At 51.5% G+C, this 23463-nt stretch overlaps 1 protein-coding gene across 10 annotated transcripts in view; it reads left to right on the plus strand.

Moving 5' to 3' along the window:
• COL13A1 (collagen type XIII alpha 1 chain) overlaps positions 1-23463 on the plus strand; it is a 144323-nt gene that overhangs the window by 114203 nt on the left and 6657 nt on the right. For 5 of the 10 annotated variants that reach the window (XR_013994938.1, XM_081073525.1, XM_081073517.1 and 2 more), the window contains exons 25-35: positions 1131-1154; positions 2687-2749; positions 3676-3720; positions 4109-4261; positions 6249-6293; positions 8757-8798; positions 9817-9843; positions 10749-10829; positions 16819-16872; positions 17413-17466; positions 18523-18558. Coding sequence is in view for 9 of the 10 variants with exons in the window: in XM_081073525.1 (XP_080929651.1) it covers positions 1131-1154; positions 2687-2749; positions 3676-3720; positions 4109-4261; positions 6249-6293; positions 8757-8798; positions 9817-9843; positions 10749-10829; positions 16819-16872; positions 17413-17466; positions 18523-18558 (624 nt within the window). In the remaining variant the exon portion in view is untranslated. Of the gene's footprint in view, positions 1-1130; positions 1155-2686; positions 2750-3675; positions 3721-4108; positions 4262-4866; positions 4966-6248; positions 6294-8756; positions 8799-9816; positions 9844-10748; positions 10830-14009; positions 14046-16818; positions 16873-17412; positions 17467-18522; positions 18559-23463 lie in introns of all 10 variants that reach the window. The other 5 variants (XM_081073521.1, XM_081073523.1, XM_081073519.1 and 2 more) reach the window with 2 other exon arrangements.

The following is a 23463-nucleotide window of genomic DNA, read 5'->3' on the forward strand; positions in this document are numbered from 1 at the left end:
GCAGCGTCCAGGCATACGGCTCCCTCATTTGGCCTCCTGGTGGCCTGGCTCTCCATCTGGGCCCATCCGGCCCATTCTCCAGGCTCTGGGTGACAGAACCACCTAGCACCCAGTGGGGTGTGGGCCCAGCCAGGGTTCTGGGCCCCATTTCTTCAGTACACACACTCCCCTTGCCCACGGTAGCTTCTGTATTCCTGACACAAATCTCTCTTTTGTGTCAATTTTATCATATTTCAAGTTACGGTACCCACCCTTTGAAGCGGGGTTTCTCATCCTCGGCACTGCTGGCATTTGGGGCTGGCTAACCTTGGTCGTGGGGTTGTGGGGAAAGGCTGTCCTACTGGCACGCACGGAGGGATGACACAGACCCAGCGTTAAGCTCCAATCATATGATGCCCCAGAACCTGGTGTTAACCACGTGATTCTGGAATCCATCAGCTTCATTTGGAAACATGAAGGGTGTTGTGGGGGACGCTGCAGCATGCCTGGTCTCCACCCACCAGATGCCAGGAACCCCCCACCCCCAGTTATGACAACCAAAATGTGTCTCCAGACTTTGCCAAGTGTCCCCTGGGGGGCAAAATCGCCCCAGGTCGAGAACTACTCATTTAAAGGAAACTTGCTAACCGTGTGAATCCATTTACAAGGTGTACAATTCTTTTTTAATGCCAACAATTGTCCATCTAGTTATTTTTTGAGTGATTCCATATTTCGCTGTGCTGCCTCTGTTTAAAGGGCGGTGCAACAGAGGCTTAAAGTCTAGGTTCTGGAAGACCAGGGAAGAGCAGGGGAGGGTCCCAGTCAGCGACTAGAAAGAATAGGAGACGTTATTGCCTCCCTTTTCGGCAAAGTAAAAGAAAGCTTGCAGGCCAGGTGAGGGCTGTCTGAGCCTATTGTGGTACAGCCTGAGAGCACCATTAGGTGCGATGTGGGGTGTTCTCTGTGGTTACAAATCTCTAGGAGAGGTGGGGGTGGCGTGGGGCTGGGAGGCATGGAGACTGACCTAGAGGGTCTGCCTCCACTGTGCTCCCCGGGGGCTCTCAGCTTCCACTTTCCATGACTGGGCCGGGGGATCTGAAAGATGGCTCTTGCCTTGCTCTTCACCTGATTGCACGGTGTTGGTTTTTCAGGAGATCCGGACTCTGGCCTTGATCGTAAGTCTTCCTCCTCCTTCACTTTCCCTGGGCACGAGGCTGGGGGTGGGGGTGGGGGGGAGGTGTAAGGCAGTCTAGAAGCGAGGACGGAAAGTCTTGCCTTCAGAAGGCAGAGGCTGGGCTTTCTGGGTTAGGGTTGATCCTGCAGTGCTGGGGCAGGAGCCTGAGCGGGGGTCTCAGGAGCTGCCCCTGCCCCCGTCATGGCTGTCTGCAGAAGTGGCTCTTCACCGAGAAGGCTGTACACTCTTATCACAGTATAAACACTGGTTCTCATTATGGTTGTGTCTAGGAAGTAGAGGCGTAGAGGAGGAGGTTTTTATGCATTTCATTTTTACCAGCCTTCAGCTGATAAAGTGCATGCTCCTAAAAAAAATCAGTAGCGACCCTCCACATTTCCCCCTTCCCTAGAAATCAATTTCATTACCTGCACCAGGGAAACCGGTGAATTCCAAACCTGCATTTTGTAGGTGTGCCTACCAGTGATAGCCTTTCAGGAATAAGTGTGGTTAAAAACACTACCACCAGGTTGAATGTCCAGGTGGAGAGGAGAGGAGAGATCACCGAGTTCTCAAACTACTGGCGCTTCATTTCACTTAACAGTTTTAGTGGCCACGTATCACAGAACGCACCGAGGGATGACACAGACCCAGAATCAAGCACCAATCATATGATGCCCCAATCCCAGAACCTGGTGTTAAGCACGTGATTCTGGAATCCATCAACTTCATTTGGAAACATTAACATATATTATTTAAAATAGCTTTGGAAGCAAAACCCTCCTGGAAACACTTTTGTTTTTCTTTAAAAGTCAACCTTGAGGTATAATTTACATACAATAAAACATATCCCTTTTAGGTGTAGAGTTCGCTGAGTTTTGACAAATGTATATACCCAATCACTCCAGAAAGTTCCTTCATGGGCCTGAGAAGTCAGGCCCACACCTCCCCCCCAGCCCTGAGCCACCACTGACCTGCTTTCTGTCACCATAGATGACATGCGTCTTTTCTAGAGTTTCCTATGAACGCAGTCACACAGTACGTAGCCCTCTGCATCTGGCCTTTTTGCTCAGCATAGGTGTCTGGGTTTCAGCTGTGGCATGAGGTACCAGTCCTTGCTTCTTTTTTCATTGCTGAGCAGCATTCCATTGTACGGCTGTCCCAGCCCTTCACTGTTGATGGATATTGGGGTTGTTTCCTGGAGACATGTTTAAGGCACTGTCAGAGGAGGTCAGACTTATCTTCTTGGAGCCCAGGAGCCCCAGTGGTGCCTGAGAGGAAAGACTAGGGGAAGGCGACTGGGTGTGACTCTAGGATCCCCCCTGCACCTACTTTAACCCAAACACACTCAGGGCTTATCGGCTTCACATTGTGGAGTCCCCGTGTTATTTCCTTTGCAAAAAGTGCTCCTGCCATTGAAGTGGTTTATAGAGACGGAGCTCTATATACCAGCCTCTATATACACTCGTCTGTTGACAGGCCACCCTTTCTTAGTCGGAAAGTTCTTCCTGAGTCTTTTTTTTCTTTCTTACTTAGGGTCCCCCTGGTCTTCCGGGGCAAATTGGCCCACCTGGAGCTCCAGGGATCCCAGGCCAGAAGGTAACAGTTGTCTTGCCGGGGGGAGGTAGACCCTGCAGAGGCACTGTGTCTCCGCGTGTGGGACCCCAGGGCCACCCCTCATCCTGTCACCCTCTCCTCTTCCCAGAGCCACCACTTCACTCTGGCCTGTAATTCCTCCCAACGTAGTAAGGCACCACGGGCCCTGCCCGCCCACATCACAGCCGCCGTCATGCCTCCACTTTCGGCTCTGCCATTCTTCCCTTGCTGCCTGTCTTAGGTTCCTATAACTCAAAGCCCCCTCTGACGTGGTGGAGCCTGCCCCCCCAGACCCTGCCCCAGCCAGACCTACAGCAGGGACCCCAACCCGCCATCAGGGAAGGTGGCCCTTGAACCCCTCCCTAATCTCACCCCTCCTCGCTTCCCAGCTTTGGATCTCCTTTATACTCTGCCCCCAACCCCTGATTTTTCTTAGAAGGCTGTGCATTTCTGTCCCTCTGCCCTCTGCTCATGAAGCCTGCTGCCCTGAAGTCCCTTCGCCTCTTCCCTCCCTTTCAAAGTCCTATATTTCAAGCCCAATTCAAAGGCTACCTCCTCCTTGGAGCCTCCCCTGATGTCTCACGCAGCAGTTACTGTCCTTTCGTCTCTGCTCCACTCACAGTACCTATATCATTTTGCCTTGGTGGTGCAGCTGGTTGTTACCTGACCTCAAAGACAGAGGCCATACCTCCTTTGTCTCCCTCCCTGACCTAAAGAAGGGGCTTGGGGTGATGTGAAGGTGAAAGGAGTTCTGGGTGGGGCATCAGGATAGGCGAGCTGGGCTGAGTGCCCAGGGCCCTCAGTGGCAGCAGCAGTGCGAGGTTGGAGGTAAAACTTGGACTGCGGAGCCAGAATGCTCGCAGAATGCGTAAGTGACCGCTATCATTCTTCTCTGTTCTGAGAATGACCGTTAGTTGTTCTGGCTACAGGGGGAGATTGGACTTCCAGGCCCTCCCGGACACGATGGGGAAAAGGTAAGAACAGGCATTCCCAGACAAACCTCTGAAGGGGTCCTTGTCCTGGGGGGTGAGAGGGGAGAGGCTCTGGAAGAAGCCCAGGTATATGCCTTGGGGGTGGGGGAAGGAAAGAGGGGAGTCACCCTGCAGAAGCCCTGCTGAGCCCCACAGTGTAAAGCCCCACTTTATAAAGGCCTGCTGAGCCCCCAGAGGAGCCAGCAGACCCACTCTGGGATGGGCTGGGCCTGGTGGCTGAGGGCCCTCGGACCCCTTCAGGGAGTGGGACAGGCTCTCTGCCTGGTCCAACTAAACACCACAAAGTCCTTTAGGCCACCCATTCTTTCAAGTTCTCTCCCCTGTTTTCTCCATTAGCATATCTAATAAGTGTTGTTGATATTTTCTAAAGGGACCTCGAGGCAAACCAGGAGACATGGGCCCTCCTGGTCCCCAAGGCCCCCCAGGAAAGCCTGGGCCAGCAGGAATCAAGGGAGAAGATGGACACCCGGGGAGCCTGGGAGAGAAGGGGGAAAAAGGGGAGACGGGGCAGGCAGGCCCACCGGTGAGTGCCAGGGCTGGCGGGAGCCGACTTTGCCCTTCTGCATGCGCCCCCGGCATGATGCTGGCCCTGCACTACGCCAGCTGCAGCCTGGACTGCAAACCGGGAGCCGGGGGTTGGGGGCAGGGGCGTCACCTGAGTCCCCTTCAAGCCATTCACTTTATGAAGGCCATTTCCCAGCTCAAGAGACCTGGGTCCTATTCTGTCATCTCCTGTCTGAGTCCTCAGGAAAACCACTGAGCCTGGCAGAGCCTCAGTTCCCTCGTCTCTAAAATGGGCATCCTAATGCCTTCCCTGGATATCTGGCTGGGTTGTTGGGAAAGAGATGAAGCGATAGGTCTAAAACTGCCTCTTGGGAACGCATCCAGAAGCCCTCTACCCAGGAAAGGTTGCTTGTACAAAAAAAGAGGTCTTAGCCCACTCCAGCGAGGCCACTGCCTTGCCTTGGGAGCTTTCTCTGGGCCTCAGTGGTTTCTGTCTGTGAAATGGGCACCATCCTAGACACCTGCCCTTGGAGGAAGGGAGCCATGCGTGCATGCCACATTTGGTCACGACACTCAGTGTGACAACCTTGTGCTTGACTAACAGAGATCTTTGTCGGTCCTTAGGGTCTAGATGGCCCAACTGGGGAGAAAGGAGAACCAGGTGGCCAAGGGAGACCCGGAGCGACAGGATTGCCTGGCCCTATTGGGCTCCCGGGATTTACAGTAAGGCGAGAGGTCTGGGTATCCAGGTGGTCCGCAGGCAGCTGTAGGCCAGGGCACGTGACCATGGTGCCCCTCACTGCTAGCGGGTGCCTGGCCCTGCAGTGAGGCCGCAGTAACCCCAGACTGCCTGCCAGGCCTGAGTCGGGGTCCTCTTGATGAGCAGCTACTTTCCGAGGGTCAGTGAGTGTAAACAGAGGGTCCAGTTCTCTCAGTTCACAGATTGGAGGCTTCCGTCTTCAGGCGCCAACAAAGTTCAAAAGCGCTAGAATCTTGGACCCAGAATTCTCCTCTCCTGGGTGGGGATGGGAAGAACCTCACAGGTCTGACCCAGTGCAGGGACCTTTTGGCGGCCACCAACTATGGCTACCTCACTCAGCCAGAACAGGAGGCAGCTCACTGCCTCTCGACATGTCCCCTCCTTTGTGGAGCAGCTCCAAGCTGGAGGGAGTGCTCCTGGGTGTACTGTGCAAGCTCCGTCGTCAGCATCTCCCCACTCGCCCTGGCTCTGCCTCTGAAGCCAGATTCATTTTCTGGAGCTGAGTAAGAAACCGCCCCCAATTTAGCAGCTTAAAACAACACACATTTGAATGTCAGTTTCTGTGGGTCAGGAGTCCAAGCACGTGTCAGTTGGGTCCTCTACCCAGGGCCTCACAAGGTTATAGTCAGGGTGTCAGCTGGCTGCATTCTCATCTAGAACTGGGGTCCCCTTCCAAGCTCGCTGCTGCTGGGGTAGGACTGAGTCTCTGCTCCTAGAGGCTGCCTACAATTCCCTGCCACACAGCCTTCCCCCAGCAGGCAGTTCCCATTCTAGCAGCTTGTTTCTTCAAGGCCAAGGCCAGCAGAAGTCTCTCAGCTTTGCTAGCAAGACAGAGCTCTGTGTGTCACATATGTATAGTGTAATCTTAACATGTTATATGTTACCATGTGTGTACCATATGTATGTTATAATTTGTAACAATCGCCCAGTGCCATCCCGTCACCTTTGCTGTATTCTATTGGTTCGAAACAAGTCACAGGTCCACCTGGGGCCTGGCCCCGCAGGGCCGTACAGAGTCCCCGCCTCTCCTCCACAGGCTGGAACCTCAGCCTTAAAAGGCAGTGGTCACAGGCTCTCTGCTCCATCTTCCTCCTTCGGGCTGACCCCCTCCACAGCCTCCACGGTGTTCCTTGCCCACACCTAGGCCTAGTCTAGTCCTGGTCTGGATTGTCAAAGAAGTAAGGGTGTGTCTGTGCCAGACTCCCCGAAGTTCTGGCATCCACTTCATGGTATTTTGTGTCCACAGGGAGAAAAAGGAGAACCCGGGGAGAAAGGTGACCCAGGAGTGGAGGTAAGTGGTATCTGCTCTGCTTTTTGTGTTGGGGGGTGGTATTTAACAGGGACCTCGGCACACCAGTCTGTCCAGTGTGCACAGCATTTCCGTGCTCTAGAATGAAACTCGCAACTGCCTGACTCAAGGATGGGGCAATACGTTGACTGTTCACTGAGCACCACAGTGTTGGGCCATCGAGCCCCTGGTCTCTCCATAGTTTTCCCTTTAATCAAGTTCCTCGACAGCATTCACCAAGCACCCACCATGTTTCATTCCCAGTGTTACCGCCTAGAGACAGAAAATAAACAGAACTGTGCCTGTGCTGCAAACAGTCCCCAGTAGTGGGCACTAGAATGGTAGCAGCTCAGGGAGTCAAGAGAGCACCCCAGACAATGGGTCATTTGAGCAGGGTCTTGCAGACATCGTAGGAGTTTGCCTAAAAGCTCTGGAGGTGGCTTTTCAGAGAGAGGCTTTATTCTTTTGAGACGTGTGGTGAAGGAAAGAGGAGAGGACAGTAGAGTGAGAGGCAGTCACGATGGAGGCCAGGGTCTCGTAAGATGGGAGAGAATTGGGTGTATTTGTAGGTTCAAGGGACAGAGCCAGGAAAGCAACAGAAGTCAAGGATACATGAGGGAGAGACTGCTGAGTAGGAGAGCCTGGGGCCACCCAGACACCACCACAGAGCAAAGGGAGAGACCACCAAGCCTTCTCAGTCTCCAGAGAAGTCCCCTGGCTCCTGTCATCGTCAGTGTCACCAAACCCTGTCTGCATTTAGTGAAACAGATCTGATTATATAACATGTATGTTACTTATTTGGAGATGGGTAGCCTCCTAAAGAAATGCTCCAAAATGCAGGAAAAGCATTATACCCAAAAATGTTCCTTCCAGACGTATTTAAAGTCAAAATTGGAAACAGCCATGTCTAACAAGAAGGAAATGATTAAATAACTCATGGTAATAATAATACTGGTGGTAATAACGGTCCCCACGTTGGAGAGCGTTCCTTGTGCCAAGCACTGCTCCAAGCGCTGGCTGGGCAGTAACCCATTTTCCTTCCACTCAATGAATAGCCCATTGACATTAAAAAGAAGCTTGTGGGCAACATCCAAAACATGGGGAATGGGCTTTGTATTCATTGAAAAAGAGCAGAGCATCAAATTTTACATATATTATGATATATAATGCACAACACATATCATGTAATATGATACATAATATCATAAGTATGCACATATATTCAAATACATTTTATGCATCAAGAAAGAGTGGAAGGAAATAAAGCAAAATATTAGCAGTACTAAGATATTTATTCCTTTTCCTTCTTCCAATTCTTTTTAATTTATAAACTATTTTAATGGTCTGTATTACTTTAATTTTTTAAAATTGTCATATAGTAAAATTGACTTTTGGGGGAGTGTATACATTTCTATGAATTTTAGTACGTGCATAGATTTACATAACCACCACCGCAATCAGCATACATGAATTCGTTAGTTATAATAAGGAAAAACAGCAGTCATTTTCTTTTTTTTAGAGTTTCCAAAGATTGAGTTCCCTACAGAGAACCTGTCTTTTGGAGCTAAAAATGTCCACAGGTCCGAGGAATGTTAGGGGTCTCCATCTGCCCAGTGCAGAGGCTCCTTCTATGGTGACCTGGCAGACGGTCCCTACCCTGGCCACACGCCAGGGGATTTTATCCCTGGGAAGGTGAAAAAAGCCCTGACACTGAAGTGGGATGAGCAGCTCAGAGATGAGCAGGCAGGTCTCCTTCCTGCCTCTTGGGTGGCTGACTGTAGACAAAAGGATTTCCATCTTTATCAGAGACAGAATCTGCACTGAACCCCATCCTCCACAGAAAGGAAGACTGACATGGGTTCCCCATCCTCTCTCCAGTTCAAATCTCTTCTACTTCAACCGCCCTCCAGGGAAACAGAGACCAGCAGCCTCAGCTACAAACCTGGGGGGACTTAAGGAATATGCTTCGGCAATATATCAGCCTCCCCCCAATTCCAGATCCCCAATCTCTGCTCCTTAAAGGCAGAGGTCTCAAATGCAGATGAACACAGAGGTCCGGGATAAAGACACTAGGGCATGGTTGGGACTGCCGTAAACTGCTGCTCTCGTGCCCCACCTGGAGGGGAAAGCTTGCATTCCGCTCCAGGCAACTGTTGCTATGCATAAGCAAGAACCCAGTAGTACTGCCAGATTTTCTGGTTTTTCAAAAAAAAAAAAAAAAGTCTGGAAGAATAGATGCTTCAACGACATTTCCTGGCAATAGCTTTTTTCTTTTTTTTCACCTTCGTAAAGGCTCATGAGTTACTATGAGTTTGTCACGTGTTCTAAGCCTTCTTTTGGGAAACAGTGTGCCTGGCAGTTCTGGCTTCTGGCTTTGCAATCCTCAGCCAGACCTGGGCCGTGTCAGAAGGCAGGACCCCTTAGAGCATATCAGGGGTGGGCTAACCGTCTCCCTTTGACTTCTAGGTACCTGGGCCAGCAGGGCCAGAGGGGCCTCCCGGACCTCCGGTAAGTTTGGAGGGCTTGTCAGTGTTTTAGCCCACAGTGGTTGGGTCTTTAAGGTCCCCTTCCCATGGTGGAGGATTAGGTCCCTGTCACCTTCTCCTCCCAGGGTGGGGTTTTCTCATCCACAAACCCCTCCGTACTTCTTTTCTCTTCCATGTTAAACAGGCACCACTTCTGTAACACTAAGGAGCCTGGGCATTGCCCGGGTTCCTGGAAACAGTTGACAGGCCTGGCAGCCCTGGGTCTGGTCCCACTGCCCTGCAAGAGTTGCTCTGTCACTAAGCTCTGCCCTTTGCCATCAGACATTGGCTCTTCCCCTTCCTTCTTCGTGCTAACCAGCTGGCTAGAAGGCTAGGATTAAAATGAAAAGTGACTCATTATAAACAAGCCCCACTGACTACGGTGTATAACTAGTACATTGTTTTGGACACCTGAAACTAATTTTAAAAAAAGAAAAACAAGCCCCACTCGATGGGCCTTTCAATGGTTCCAACGAGAAGACAAGGTCTTTAAAGGGACCCTTTTGCATTACACCTGAAGGGCCCCCAAGCATCTTAAACCAATGGAGGCTGGGCCTGGCCTCTGTGGGTTCATGGTTCCCGTGACACAGTGTCACCCACTGTCATTGGTAGAAGTAGTAGCAGTAGTAATGATAATAACCAACAATTATTTTAACTTACTATGTTCCAGAGACTGCTCTAAGCATTTTGCATATATTAATTTATTCAACTTTTGCTGTGTTTCCCCTGAGAAATCCTTTCATGAGACTCTAGGTCAGCCATGGGGGCCACAGAAAGATTTTCTGTCAGTCTCTGACTGGGGAAGTCTGGTTCAGACCCCACCCCAGGGAACCCCAAGCAGGACCCCTCTTAGTATTCCCTCTCCTTCCCCTGGACAGGGGCCCCAGGCCAGGCTCTGGCTCCAAGCGCTTGCCCTTTTGTGGTCCAACTTGCGGACAAGGACTGTTTTGACTTACCCAGAAATGCAGTTCTGAGGCCCTCTGTTTTGATTCCTAATGCAGGGGCTCCAAGGCATTCCTGGACCAAAGGTAAGAAGAAGTCATGTGACAGGTACTGGGTGAGGGGGTGGAGGAAGGGGACTGTGTCAGCGAGGGCAGAAAACAGGGAAAGGGCTTCAGAGGTGGGCAGCCCAGCTGACTCCTTCCCTAAATGGAGTCGTGTGACACTCCAGCCAGTGGGGTAGGATCAGTACAGAATGAAGTCCTCTGGTTCCTTTCACATCCACCATTGACACTGGGCATGTTTTGGATTTAGAATTTGCCCATCCATCAATTGACCCTACAGAGTGTCAGGTTAAATTCTTAATAAATGATGGAATCCTTTTCCCATGTAATTGCCCCAGACCCTTCACTGCCCCTGAAGTATAGGTGGGATACAGAGCGGCGTGGTGTGAGAAGCTTCCGGGAACTAAGTCTGCCGGACTCTGGAGTGGAGCCCTCCCAATCTCCCCTGAAAGCATTTCAGATAGCTAAGCGGGGCGAGAGGCTGCTGGAATGACAATGGCCCTTCCCTCCTGCTCTAATATTCTTCAGGGGACTATTGGGCAGTTTCTTCTCCTGATAAGTTTGGGAGCTTAGAGCTCCAGTGGTGGCATTTCAGACATCTGCCAGCCAGTCTCTGAAGGTCCCAGTTTTCCCGCCATGCAAAGAGTCACCTATGCCAAAGCCTAACCTGGAACTGCCCTGTGCATTTGTCTCCACTCCACCATCTCTTTTCTCTTTGGGGACCTCAAAGTTACCACAGGGAGACGGGACTCTTGCTGAGGCAGAGCCAGGATGAGAATTCTGGGATTCTTAGAGCCCCCAACCTGCTACCTATGGGCCGCCCCCTCTACCTCCTCTATACCCACTCCCATCTCCGGGACCTCAGAATGCAAGAACAAGTTGTCTGAGACATGCCGTCCTGTGATCTCTCCCATCTCCCTTTCCTTTAGGGGGAAGCAGGACGAGATGGAGCAAAAGGAGAGAAGGGTGTCCAGGGAGAAAAAGGAGACCGAGGTCCTCTGGGATTACCCGTAAGTATCTCGAACCCAGCAAGACCGCAGTGAGAGGCCCAGCTGGGTAGTCGTGACAGGGTGCTGGGCGGGGCCCCGGGAGAAGGCTGCTGGAAGATTCGAGCTCCTAAAGTTCTAAGCATTCCGGAGCTCCATGTGGTTTTGCTTTCCCACCTGGGCAAGACCAGAGGCTCTAACTCTCTTACTGAAGGCCTCCTCTGGGCCAGGCCCTGGCCTAGGTGTGGGGCAAACGCAAAGCCGCATAAGACAGGGCGCTCCACCCCAAACAACACCCAGCTGGAGAGCCAAAGGGGGCCTGATTCGGAGGCAGTAAAAGCTTGCCCTTGCAGTGGCCATGCTGGGAGAACTTGGGTGCTCCCTTGTTCTCTGCTCTTAAGCACTGGCCCCAGCAGAAAAACGTGTCACGTCAGATTCTCTGGTGACCACTGGCTAAGGCCACTTAGCTCTCAGTTCCCTGAGATGTCTGATCTCAGCCTACCCAGGGTGAGAGGCCCCTGGTCAGGGCAGGGGCGTGCTCAGGCCTTTCCAGACGTGGGGCTGGGCTGGGCCAATCTTGTTGCCCCAAGATTCAGTGGCTGATGACCTGGTCACCTCATGCAGGTGAGCACATCCCACCACCTTGGGCTCCCTCCTCCCTCACACCCCAGTGAGGGGGCACTCCTTTTGGTTTGATTTTCAAGAGCTGGGAAGGATTTCACTGATCCATCCAATCACTTTACTGCTGAGCCCGGAGAAGAAAGTGAGTCCCTTGAGGTCACATATGAAGTTAGTGGCCAGACTGGGCCCCAGGCTGCTCCACGGAGGCCACGGCCTCGCCAGGGGCTCTTTCCGGCCCTGGGGCTTCCTCTGCCCCAGGCACCAGGCCAGTTCCCACCCCGGGAAGCCATAAAGAGCAGGCGGAAATGGGAAGCCCCATTACCCCCGCTTGGCAGAGTTGGAAGGTCTGGTTAATGGAATCCCAGCAACGAAAAGCAAGAGCAGCAGGCACGAGTACACCCTGGCTAGTGCATCACATGTAGGAACGTTGAAGGAGCTGATTCGCTTGACAGACTACAGAAAACTGATGACTTTAGCAGACATTTTCCCATGTCTGAAGCTGTGTCTGGAACAATTCCTATTCCTTACTATTAAAGCGCCTTCCTGCCCCCACTCAACCACAAATCTCTCCTTTTCCACCTTCGTGGGGCCAACAACCCTAGTAGACATGGAGAATTCAGTTAGGGGTTGACATGCAAATGGCACGGAGACCAAGCAGGTAACATCAACAAAAGAAAATGCCAGAGGAAAGACAAAATACCCAGTCTAGCTTTAATTTTTCTGCTTTTGCTAGAGGTATGGGTACAGAGAAATCTTTTTGCTAGCTTGAGGAAACAACAGAGCTGGCATATTCGTCAGTGACAATTAGCATGGATTTCAGAGAGACAGTACGGAGTGATGGGGACAGTGGCACAGCACAACCATGCGCTCCTTTTTAAGGAGAGCCACCCCTTCTCAGTTCAGCTGTCTGACGCCTTGGGAGCATGAGGGGCCAGGATTTGGGAATCTTGTCTTTTTTCAAAGGAAGCGGGACATTTAGCATTTTAGGTGAAATCTCCCTATTTTCTAACATTAAATCAAAATTACTTGCAACACTGCTGTCCATACAAAATACGTCAGTGGCCCACATAGGGGCTGACGACCTCCAGTTCATGCCTTCTGCTCAATCTCTCAAGATAACTCACTGTTAATGCTACGTAGACAAAGTTTGTGAATATTTAGCTACAGTTCTGTTGTTAGGCTTCTCCACCATATGTTATTCCATATACTAACGGCCTGTTTTTCCAGACATATCCTATTGATTTCTTCCTATTTGCCCGACACAAGTCGTTCTCAACACTGGCGGCACATTGGAGTCACCTAAGCTTTGCTAACTTGCCAGTACCCTGACCTCACCTTGGACACTTTGGTTGAATGGGGGGGAGGGGAGGCGCGGGCATCTGTATTATTTTACATTGCCCTCAGGACACCTTCATGTTGCAGCTGGGATTGAGAACCAGGGCTCTCTAAGCTCTGAGTCAAGATCATCCCAGAATCATGTGGTTCTAAAACTAAGAAGCAAAGACGTGTAGGAACCTACTACCCAGTACCCCTTCCTTAGGAGGAGGCAGCCCCCCGACCTCCTTTCCTGGGGGCATTCTCCCACCTTTAAAATCCCGAGGCCAAGGCTCATTTCTGAGGCTCAGTGGAAGCAGTTTTCGAGGACTCAGTCCTTACTGGGCTAACGTGTCCCCCTGCCTTCTCCCCGACTGCTTGGAGTCATTAGCAGTAACTCTTAAGCAGGTTGCAGGGGTAGCTTTACAGCCCAACACTAGAAAAGAGCTCCATTCCCACCGCGTACCTCATGAGATGCGCATGGGGCTCAACAGCATCCCACCTGCCAGCCAGTGAATTTCAGGGGATGCGTGGCCTTAGACCTCTGTCCCCGTCAGCTGTCCCCAAAGCCTTTTCCCATAAAGGAGCCCTTGTGTGGGATTGTATGGTTGGGTTGGGTTTGTGTTGAGCTTTGCAAACTGTGAAGGTTCAGAGACCTGTCAGGAATCATTAGTAATATCATTGACGGGCCGACTCCTCCCACCCGGCAGAGGTAGAGGTAGGCCAGTGTTTTCTCAGGTTTCAAAGCCGGCTGCTGAAACTCAGTGCTGAGCCTCTCAGGGTCCCCCCAGTGTGGCCTAGTCTCAACAAGTATGTAAAATAGGCTGGGAAGATCACCCTCACCAGGGCCCCACCCTCCACATAGGTTTGTCCCTCCCGTGGGAAGGGACAAGGGAAGGATTCGGTGGCTCGGGTTCCAGACATCTCCCAACGGGTTCACTTTGTGTCCGTTTCCCCGGAGCTGAGAGGGGATAAAAGGAGAGAGGGCACAGGGGATGCAGAGGGTCAGAACAGCATGTGCACTGGTCTCCACCCAACCTGCTCAGCCGGCAGTCAGCCACACTGCATTCAGTGTCTCCATGTTTTGTTGGTTTCCATGTGAATACCATTACCTGTCCTCCCAAGCTTACTTCTCCCGTTTTGTTTGATTACCAGCATTTATGTCTGTCCAGAGTCACTGCTTCACTCACCTCTTCCCTCCCTGGTCCCTTTTTCTCCCTCCCATTCCTCCCTTCCCCTCCTTCTGGTCAAACTGTTCCCTTCGTCCAGGGAGCTTCAGGTTTGGACGGCAGGCCTGGGCCACCGGTGAGTGTCACTTCTCCATTACCCTTCACCCCACCCCACCCCACCCCTGGCCTGTGATTCCTCTCGTCTGTCCCACTGTGGCCTCGTTTTCCCAGTGAGTCATGCCTTAGCCCACCACTGACACCAGAAATGTACCATCTATGCTCAGTACAGAAATGCTTATTCTGGCTTCTTGACCCTTTGGATTCATCTGAATCCTCTTGCTTATAGTACGCACCCAAATTTGGGGCCTCGGATCTGAACTTCCAGACCGTGACTGTGGACAGGGAGTTCCACTCCAGCAGCACAGACCCTGTTTCTAAATGAATGCTGAGTTCAGCCTGGGAGCCCAGCCCCGGGGGTTTGGGCTATGACTCGTCCCCACCAAACACAACAGTGTCTGTGTGTGCCCGTCATGCTGTGTTGTCTTTGTACTGTGAGCTCTGGCCATCTCCTGTCTGCCCACGGGGGCTTCCTCGTCCTGTGCAGCCACCAGGCTGGGGTGTATGGGGGTGGGGACAGCATGCACAGGTGAGGGCAGGTGCCACATCTAGGGGCACACAGGCCAGTCCCAGCTCAGAGTTCTGGGGGCATGTTACAACCACACCTTTCACTTCCTGTTGCACCACAGTCACCCCACCCAACAAGGAGGTTTATACAGAGCAAACTGAGGAACACTTGGGTCCCCTTTTTCTCTGTTCTTCCTGATTCCAGAAAACAGCCATCACCTACTCATGGCTAGAACTACCTGGCCCTTTTGTGACAAACAAACAACTGAAGCATCAGAAAAAACGTCCCTCCTCTCCACCTCCAACTTCCCCTCCCAGAGCACCCCATAAGGTCTTCAGAGCAGTGGTACTCCCCACTGAAGCCTGTCGCTCCCGTGGTGCTGGGAGCACTGACCATCAAGGTCCAGAAGGCTGGACTTCCCTGCCCGGGAGTTACAACCAGAGCCATCTGTGTGCCAGCCCCTTCCAGCCAGCAAGTGAGCTCTGCCCTCGCAGGACACTTTTGAGGCCACAGACACATGGTCTGCCCAGAAGATGACGTTCTAATGAGCTGGCTGGAGTGACTCTTGGGGGAAGACGAGAACTGACAAGGTTCCCTTGTGGAGGGGAGAACATGCACGCAGGCCAGAGGGAGGTGTAAAGCTGAGTGGCAGCAGGCCTTTCTCATGCCTCCTCACTACACGTTTCTGGAGTTAAAATGACAGACTCTCACCTATGGAGAACATACCCATTTTCTACGCATTAATACATTTTGGCTACTCCATCACAGTCCTGCCCTTTCCATCCTCCTCACACCTAGCACACCTTTCCTAGGTAACCAGTCAGAGCTAAGGGGATGATCTGTGGCTGGAATCAGAGAAACCAAGGCTTTCCTCTCAACTACTTGTTCCATTCAGGTTGGACAGTGGAGAGCGGTACAAATTCATATATCCTGTCCCGTTGGACCTGAGGTTTTATTTTGTTCATAAAATCGATATCACAATCTTAAAGGAACATTTGTATGAGAAAAATAATCCTACCCTGCCAATACCAATGCTTATTGGGCACTTTCTAAGCACCACATGTGTGACATGCATTCATCCATTTTAACCTGGTAGCAGCTTGAGAGGCAGACACTCGTGTTATCGTCCCCATTTTACAGGTGGGAAAACTGACCTCAGGAGGGCCAAGAAACTGCTCCAATATCTCAGAGTTTATAAGCCTTCAAGGCAGGACTTGGAGCTGGCTGGTAACTCCAGAGCCCTGTTCTGAACCATTGCTCTCATCTGGCCTCTTTTTCTTTTGGTGTGCTCTTGTCACCGATGCCCACAGCTTTCCTTCCTACCTCATCGCTACAAAGGGAGTGCCGAGAATATCTTGTTCTTTCGGGGAGGGAGGAAAGTAAATCAGCATTTCCCTGCTTGCTCCTGCCCTGCCTTGCACAGCTACACCTAGCACACCAGAAACTGCCCATACGCCCAGCCCCATTTCCTCATGTCTGAGCGGGAAATACACACACTGAGGCAGAGCAATAGGAAGCTCTGGAATGCAGACTCCATCTAGACGGGCAGTGAATTAGGAGCCTAGGGAAGATGTTTAATTGTACAACAGCAAGTCCTGCTCCATCTCTAAACAACGCAGCTTCCATAGCTCCAGCTGCCCCCACCTCCACAGCACTGAGTGACAAGAGCTTATGACACACCTCCCTGCCAGGCAAGTGTCAGGAGACATCCGGGACATATTTATTCTCCAGTCCAGCCTGTCCATAGGGCCTGGGAGTGGGAACAGAAGGTCTGGCAAGAGGCTGAAAGCCAGGCCAGGGGCCCAAAATGAGGGCAGTGGGGTGGGCGGTGGCTGAATGACCCTCCCACGCCTGCCTGTGTGTGCGTCTGCATTGGTCTCTGTGGCATGAAGACCCTCCTGCTGCATGTGGAGCTGTGACAGCAAAGGGGTACCAGCCCCTGGCCTCCCCACCCCTGGGATGGTGTCAACTCCCTCCCAAGCGCTTCTGGGAGCAAACTAAGCAACTGTTTCCTACCGTTTTCAGCCTTGGCAAGCTTGGTTGTGAAGTGAAAGGGTTTCCTTCCTCAAATCTGGCTCTGAGGCAGGGGGAGACACTCTGTCCCCGAGGTCCCCAAACCCAACAGGAACATGGCCCAGTCAAATGACTGCCCTGAATGAGCCTGGCCTCGCCAACCCTGAAAACTGGGCCTCTGGACTTTGATCCTCTCCAGGCATCGGGCGGGACTCCCAGGGCTCCCTCCGGTGGCAGGGCCTTCACCTCTGCTTTCTTTCAACTTCCTCAGGGTACTCCAGGACCAATTGGAGTTCCAGGCCCAGCGGGACCAAAGGGCGAGAGGGTGAGTACTCAGTGAGCCTGGGTGGTCCTTCTCAGCCTCCGGTCCTCAGCCCTGGCACCTGGGACACACGGGGTCACCGCAGGAGCCCCAGAAGTCTCCGCCCTCATCCATTCCTCCTAACTGGAGCAACAGCCCTCATCCAACCAGGATGGTTGCTCTGAGGGGTGACACTTGAGGCTTCAAAAAAGAAATCACGGCTCTCTTTCCCTTCCCTTTCTCTCCTCCCTGACTTCATGTTCATGCCTGTTTCCTCTCCTTATTCTCCTTTCCGTCTTCTGCTTTGGGCCAGCAAGTAACCCCAGGACACTGCCAGGTCCTTCTGGAGGACCTTGGGAAACAGGCTGTGCTGGAGGGAGAGTGAGGGGTCGCCAAGCCCGCTCCCGGAGCAGAGTCCACACCAGTCACCCCAACCCTCTCTCTGCTCAGCCCTTGCTTCCTGGAGGGCTCTGGAGAGGTAGCCCAGGTTTAAAACAGAAATCAGTTGATGGAAGGTTGTTACTATGCCAGGGAGGGCTCATGGGTTTCTTTCTCCTGTTTCAGGGCAGCAAAGGCGACCCTGGGATGACAGGACCAACGGGAGCAGCTGGGCTTCCTGTAAGTCACGGGATCGGAGGTTTCTCTTCACCCACCCCGTCCACCACCAGAAACACTGTCAAAATAATACCCGGAGCCTGCAGCAAAACATCTAGAGCCAAGCAAGAATGCTCCTTTCTATGCCAGAGGAAGCTGCCAGCAGCCAACTGGTCTACGTGCTAGAATGTCCCTGCTGGGCACTGCTCAAGGCAAACCCTGGGACACATGGCCCCTCTTGGAGGACCACGTCCTCAGCCATGTGGACCATCTGATGGGAGGTAGCAAATACATCATGAGCCCCTTCCACCGTAAGCCTCTGTGTTCAAAGCAGTGGGGATCTCAGGGATGAATGTGTCACAGCCCCTGACCTCAAGGGGTGGGTTGGGATGGGCAGAAACAAATCCAGACCGCTGTGATGAAAGAAGGAGACACTTCATGAGAGGAGCAGCTTTCCCAAGGGACAGGCTTCCCATCACAGCACTTGTTCCCGTTGCATTGTTAGAAAAGTTGATTGCCTAAGAGAAGCAGAATTGTGTTTCCCACCCACTTGAAGGTTGTGGGTCTGTTTGCCGGGTCCATGCTCGGCCTCCCAGGCGACTTGGCTCTGCCTGAGTTGCAACCCCAGCCAGCCTTGGCCTCTTCATTCCCCTCATAGCTGGAGACATGGAGAACAGCTTGCACCTCGCAAAGAGGGTCTGAGGAGCTTGGCAGTCATTCCTCCTAGCAAGAGCCTGGCAGCAGAGCCATGTGAACACCTTCTCTGCCAGGAGAGCGCTCTGCCCAGACCGGGTCCTCTGCACCCACCACTTCTCAGCTTGAGTGATCAGAAGAATGCAGGATGTTGGCTGCAGAGCAAGAAAACCAGAACCATGTTCTGGGCTTTGCCCATAACTTACTATTTGGCCCTCGGTCGAGTTGCTCGAGCCCCTTCATCCCCCTTCTGTAAAATGGAAATAATTAAATCTGTCTCTGATGAATTAGGCATCAGGGAAGAGCTTTATGAGCCTGGGAGGAAGGACTAGATGGCCATCCTGTGTTTTCTCATGAATGCGTCTTCATTTCTCTGATTGATGGCAGGGTTTACATGGACCACCCGGGGACAAAGGAAACCGGGTGAGTCTGACCTCTCGCCCTTTGGCTCTGGTTACTAATGTCTTCCTGACGTGGTGGAATGACCAATTGGGGATGCCTAAGCCAACATGGCAAATACGGTTTTCCCTGATAAATCATCGTAAATTAAAAGGCTTTATAGTGAGGGGCTTAATCTATGGTATGCAGGGCGCCTGGGGCCTGATCCTGAAATTGAGGCATGTATTTTCCACATGACAAGGGGAGACTAAATCCCACGGCAGCCATCAGATTAGCATTACCATCCAGTGACAGGAGTCACGTGCCCAGCTCTCTCTGTGGTGCCCTGATAATGGGCCCCTAAATGATATTTTAAAATCCACCATTGCCTCGTCCTAGCCTCTGAAACTTCGTTTTGCCGGGCACCCCAAGCCACTGGTGAGAGAGAAAATAAATTCCAGTTTCGAGAACAAGCAGGCAGGCGTTGTAAGCAGCCAACCCGTTCATAGCCATTATTTCTCTTAGAAAGAGTCAGCAGAACCATGAAAGGATTTGGGCCTCCTGAGGCCCCTTGCGTTCCCCTCGGTTCCTGCCGTCCTCTTCAGGACACAGTTATGGAATGTCCACAGCACCCACCGCCACATGGTAGCATATGACACACGCCATGTATATGACCTATGACAACTCGGGCCCCGCAGGGACCATTTAACTCTATCTGACCAAGAGATGACCTTGGGGTTCCTTTCTAGAATGTCTCATCTGCTTCATCACAGTGGTTCTCAGAGTGTGACGCATGCCCCCTAGAAGCCCAAGAAATCCTTCTAGTGGGTCATATTATCCAACGATCTTACAGGTAGAAGAGGAATAGGAAGAGCAGGGGGAGAAACAGGCCCAGAACGATGATAAAATGCCCTGAATTCCCACAGAGAGTTAGAGCAGAGCAGGTGGCTTCTAAAACCCAGGTCTACCTGCTGAGCTTTGAACACCAATAACCTAGTTCATGAACAGAAAGTGACAAAATCTGTATGCGTATAGCTAGCACCAATTCCAGTCTCTTCCATTCAGATGTATTTATTGAGCATGTCTGTATCCCTGAATTCTCCCTTCTGGCAGCTGGTCAAAAGCACCTCAATTTGTCCCATCGATTCTGTAAACAAGAGGGGGCAGGCAGCGCTGCCCATACCAGACTGTCCACAGCAAGACCAGGTCTAGAAACGGTAATACACACAGCTACTTCCAGCTTGGGAAAGCAGGCGGATAAGCCCACCTTCATTCCTGTGGCCTCGAAGAATTTAGGCCACTAAAAAAAATTGATCATTCCACCTCGTTGGCATACTAACCTACTTTCTAATTTATTTCTAAAGTGTTCTGGTTTTCTTGATTATATTCAATTAATACTTTTAAAACCTATTTCTTAAGACTTTTTCAGTTGGCTTGAGGCACTGAGCCTTTTGAGGGCTGCAAAAGCATTCCTCTGAGTGGTGACCTGTTGCTCCAGGAGTGGGGGCAGGTCAGGCAGATGCCCTTGTCCCGGGTGGAGAGGAGGTTGGGGGGCTACAGGCTCCAGTGCTTAAGGAGCCAGGGCCAATAAGAGTGAGCCAAGAAGGCCCCAGGAATCAGTGGGAAAATATTTCTTGCCCGCTTCCCCTTTCTAAGCCTTCACATACTTTTCCCTGCCCCGTATATAAATTAGCCATATGTCGCTTAGTTGTAAGTCCAGAAAGCAGCCAAGTTGCACGAACCTTCTTTTAAGTACGGTGTAAAGAACCAACTGGCTTGTTCCAAAGAGCACGTTTCCAAATCAAGGAACAGCTTATTCTCTCCCTCCAAGAGATTTGCGTCTCAGGATGCCAGAATGTACTGGAAGTCTCCCTATACCTCACTTCCTCCTCAGACCTCTGTATCACACCAGCCTCACAGGACTTAGGGGGGAGATGGGAGGGCTTGGAAATGGAGTCTGCAAAACAGAGAAAGGTCCGAGCAGAATCAAGGCTTTACCATGGACAAAATTTGATTCTGAGCCTGGAAGCTCAGAATATTGACACTTTGGTCAAGGTTAGCAGCCGGAAGGGCTTAGATGATAGCCTGGTCAGAAGCTTCATTGTTGCTGGTAAAGATGAAGCTGGAGATGCTCAAAGCCCCCTGCCCTCACTGGGTGAGGGGTGGCTCATCATGCCGGGGGCACCCCTCAGAGAGGGGCACATCATGCCGGGGGCACCCCTCGGAGAGGCTCCGGTGGGCCCGCCACAGCCTGCCGTCTGCTGGACCGTGACCCAAGACACACCCATGACACACTGCTTCTGTGTCCTGCCACGGAGCCTCTTTCCTGCTCACGGAAGGCAGAAGGTCCTCCTAATGGACATGGCCCAGAGCCCCAAACGGGCAGTTTCCTAAGGGGATGTAGATGCTAGTTCTGTCCTTGTCACTAGGGGCACTGTTGTCCTTTCACAGTCCTGTGAATCTAGCCCAGGAGCCATTTTTAGGATGAAAAATACAGTCAAAGGGTAAAAGGTAAATTTGGCAATTTGGGCATCACAAAAATTGGGCATTAAGGTGAAGTTGCCTGCAAGCCAGCCAACTGGAAGGTCTGAGTGCACGCAGTGAAGCTGCTGTCACTCTCCAAGATGTGCCATCTGAGTGTGTGTGTGTGCATGTGTGTGCATGTGTGCGTGCATGTGTGTGCATGCATGTGTGTGTGCCTGTGTGTGAGTGTGCGTGCGTGTGTGTGCGAGTGCGAGTGTGCACGTGCATGTGTGTTCATGTCTGTGTGCGTGTGTGTGCATGTGCCTGTGTGTGTGTGTGCGTGCATGTGTGTGAGTGTGCGTGCATGTCTGTATGAGTGTGTGCGTGTGTGTGCGTGCCTGTGTGAGTGTGTGCATGCATGTGTGTGAGTGTGTGAGTGTGTGCGTGCACGTGTGTGCATGTGTGTGAGTGTGTGCGTCTTGCTTCCCCAGGCCCCCCTTATCTCCTTTCCTCTCCTTCCTCTACTCTCTCTTTTGGCCTCTTTCTTCCTTTACTCCTTCAGTATTTCTCCCCCTGGATTGTTCATTACATTATAATAACCCCATGTCCCTCACCCTTTCCCTTCCACTCCCCCAGCTTCATTTCCTCTAAAATCAATTTTTATATGTTTGCTTATTTCTTAAAGAAATGTCTGCTGCTTGACTGTATCTGCCCCTTTCCCTGTACAAGCTAGAAGTCCCTCTTTGCCAGAACCTCTTTTGTGTCACTCTTAGGGGGCGAGGGCAGGGAGAATGTAGGTCAATCTACTAATTTAATGTCTTCACAGGACACCCAGTTTCCTGTGCCATGCCCTGTGCCCCTAGAACACAATGCCCATAGTCAGTGACCCATCCTGAAAGTCAGGGCCAGGCCAACCTTCTGGGACTCACAGGCAAATCATCTGGGACCTGGGATCCCCCAGTTTCAGGAGCTGTGCCCACCCTCTGAACTCAGAAAACTGTGCTCACTTTTACACTGGCCTGACCAAAGGAGAATGAGGGGCCACATTCCTGAGAAAGTGTACTGTGGGGTTTCCCATCCGAATAGTGAGTGAGTGCTTTTGCTTGTCCACTGTTTGGGGATTATCCGTGCTACTCGATGGTGGGTGTATCTCAGAGCCGATGCAATTGCATCTAATGTACATATACATATTTTCTCTTAAACGCATATTTTCTAAGTAAGCACTTGCATTTTACAAAACTCACTTAGAACAACGCATTGCCAATTACAAGGAACTTCTGGAATCAATAAATTTGAATAATTTCCAAAGATCCATCAAAAATATTCTTATCCTTTGCCACCCTCCAACGAGCCCTCAGCCTCCCACTACGGGAACACAGTAGACACCACAAGAGCCTGTCTGCGGCAGCAGCCTGGGCCCCTGTGCTGGCTAACAAGAAACAAGGATCATTATTGCTATCGTTCGGAAGAAGCTGGCATTTACTGAGCACATACAATGTGCCAGGAGTAAGCACTTGATGTTAGCACATACAAAGACCTCCCAACAAGGTTTTGAGACTCACTGAGATTAAGTAACTTCCTGAAGTCACACTGCTTATCATAGGCAGAACCTGCTCTGGCTTCAAGCTTTTGCTCTGATCAATCTGCTATCTGCCCTCAAGGTCGTGTGGCCCTGGAGTCAGTCTGCGACAGCACTAGGCAATCCGCCTTTAAAGAGGAGGAGAGGCGTTCATAGAGGAGGAAGACTCCCCAGGCCCACACTTGGCCCTTTAGAAGGAAACCCAACATAGGAAAATCCAAACTGAAATTCATTACAAGATTTTATCCCAGTTCTCCTTTAAATGGAGAATCACCTGGACACATAACAAAATAGGGTTCAATTTAGAAAGACAATGTTTACTGAAGCTTTTCAGAAACAAGTAAATTCTGAACTATCATAACTTACCCATGTACAAATAGCTGCCTCTGACTTCAGACTGGGCTGGACCAGAGGCACATATAGGATGGAAGGACCCATCTGAGAACCAGAGGCCCCTGAGCAGCCCTGGGACATGTGTGTGCTTACTTGTACACACATGCACAAATACACACTCATACACGTACACACTGGTATACAGATGCTCAATCACATGCACAGACACACGCATACACACATGCGTAACTATGTACTTGCACACAATCGTACATGTCGTATTCACACACACATGTATACACATATACCCCAGGGCTCTAATCATCTTAATAGAATATCAAAGGGATGAAAACCAATTAGGACAAAAGTCAGGCAAAGTCTTTGGACCCTCAAAATGGACCCTCGAAGAGAAGGCAGTGGGTCTCCCCACACCCCCTCACCTCCATTCATCCCAGTATTAGCCAAACTGGCCACCAGTGTCTTCCATCTGCACCTCCCTCCACCTCCACCTCTGAACCCTACTCCTCCCCCCACACCTGCCTTGGCCATTTCTCAGGTTCTTGGAGGGGTGGGAT

Source organism: Rhinolophus hipposideros (genome assembly GCF_964194185.1).
Source record: "Rhinolophus hipposideros genome assembly, chromosome: 15".
In the NCBI taxonomy this organism is placed as follows: Eukaryota; Metazoa; Chordata; class Mammalia; order Chiroptera; family Rhinolophidae; genus Rhinolophus; species Rhinolophus hipposideros.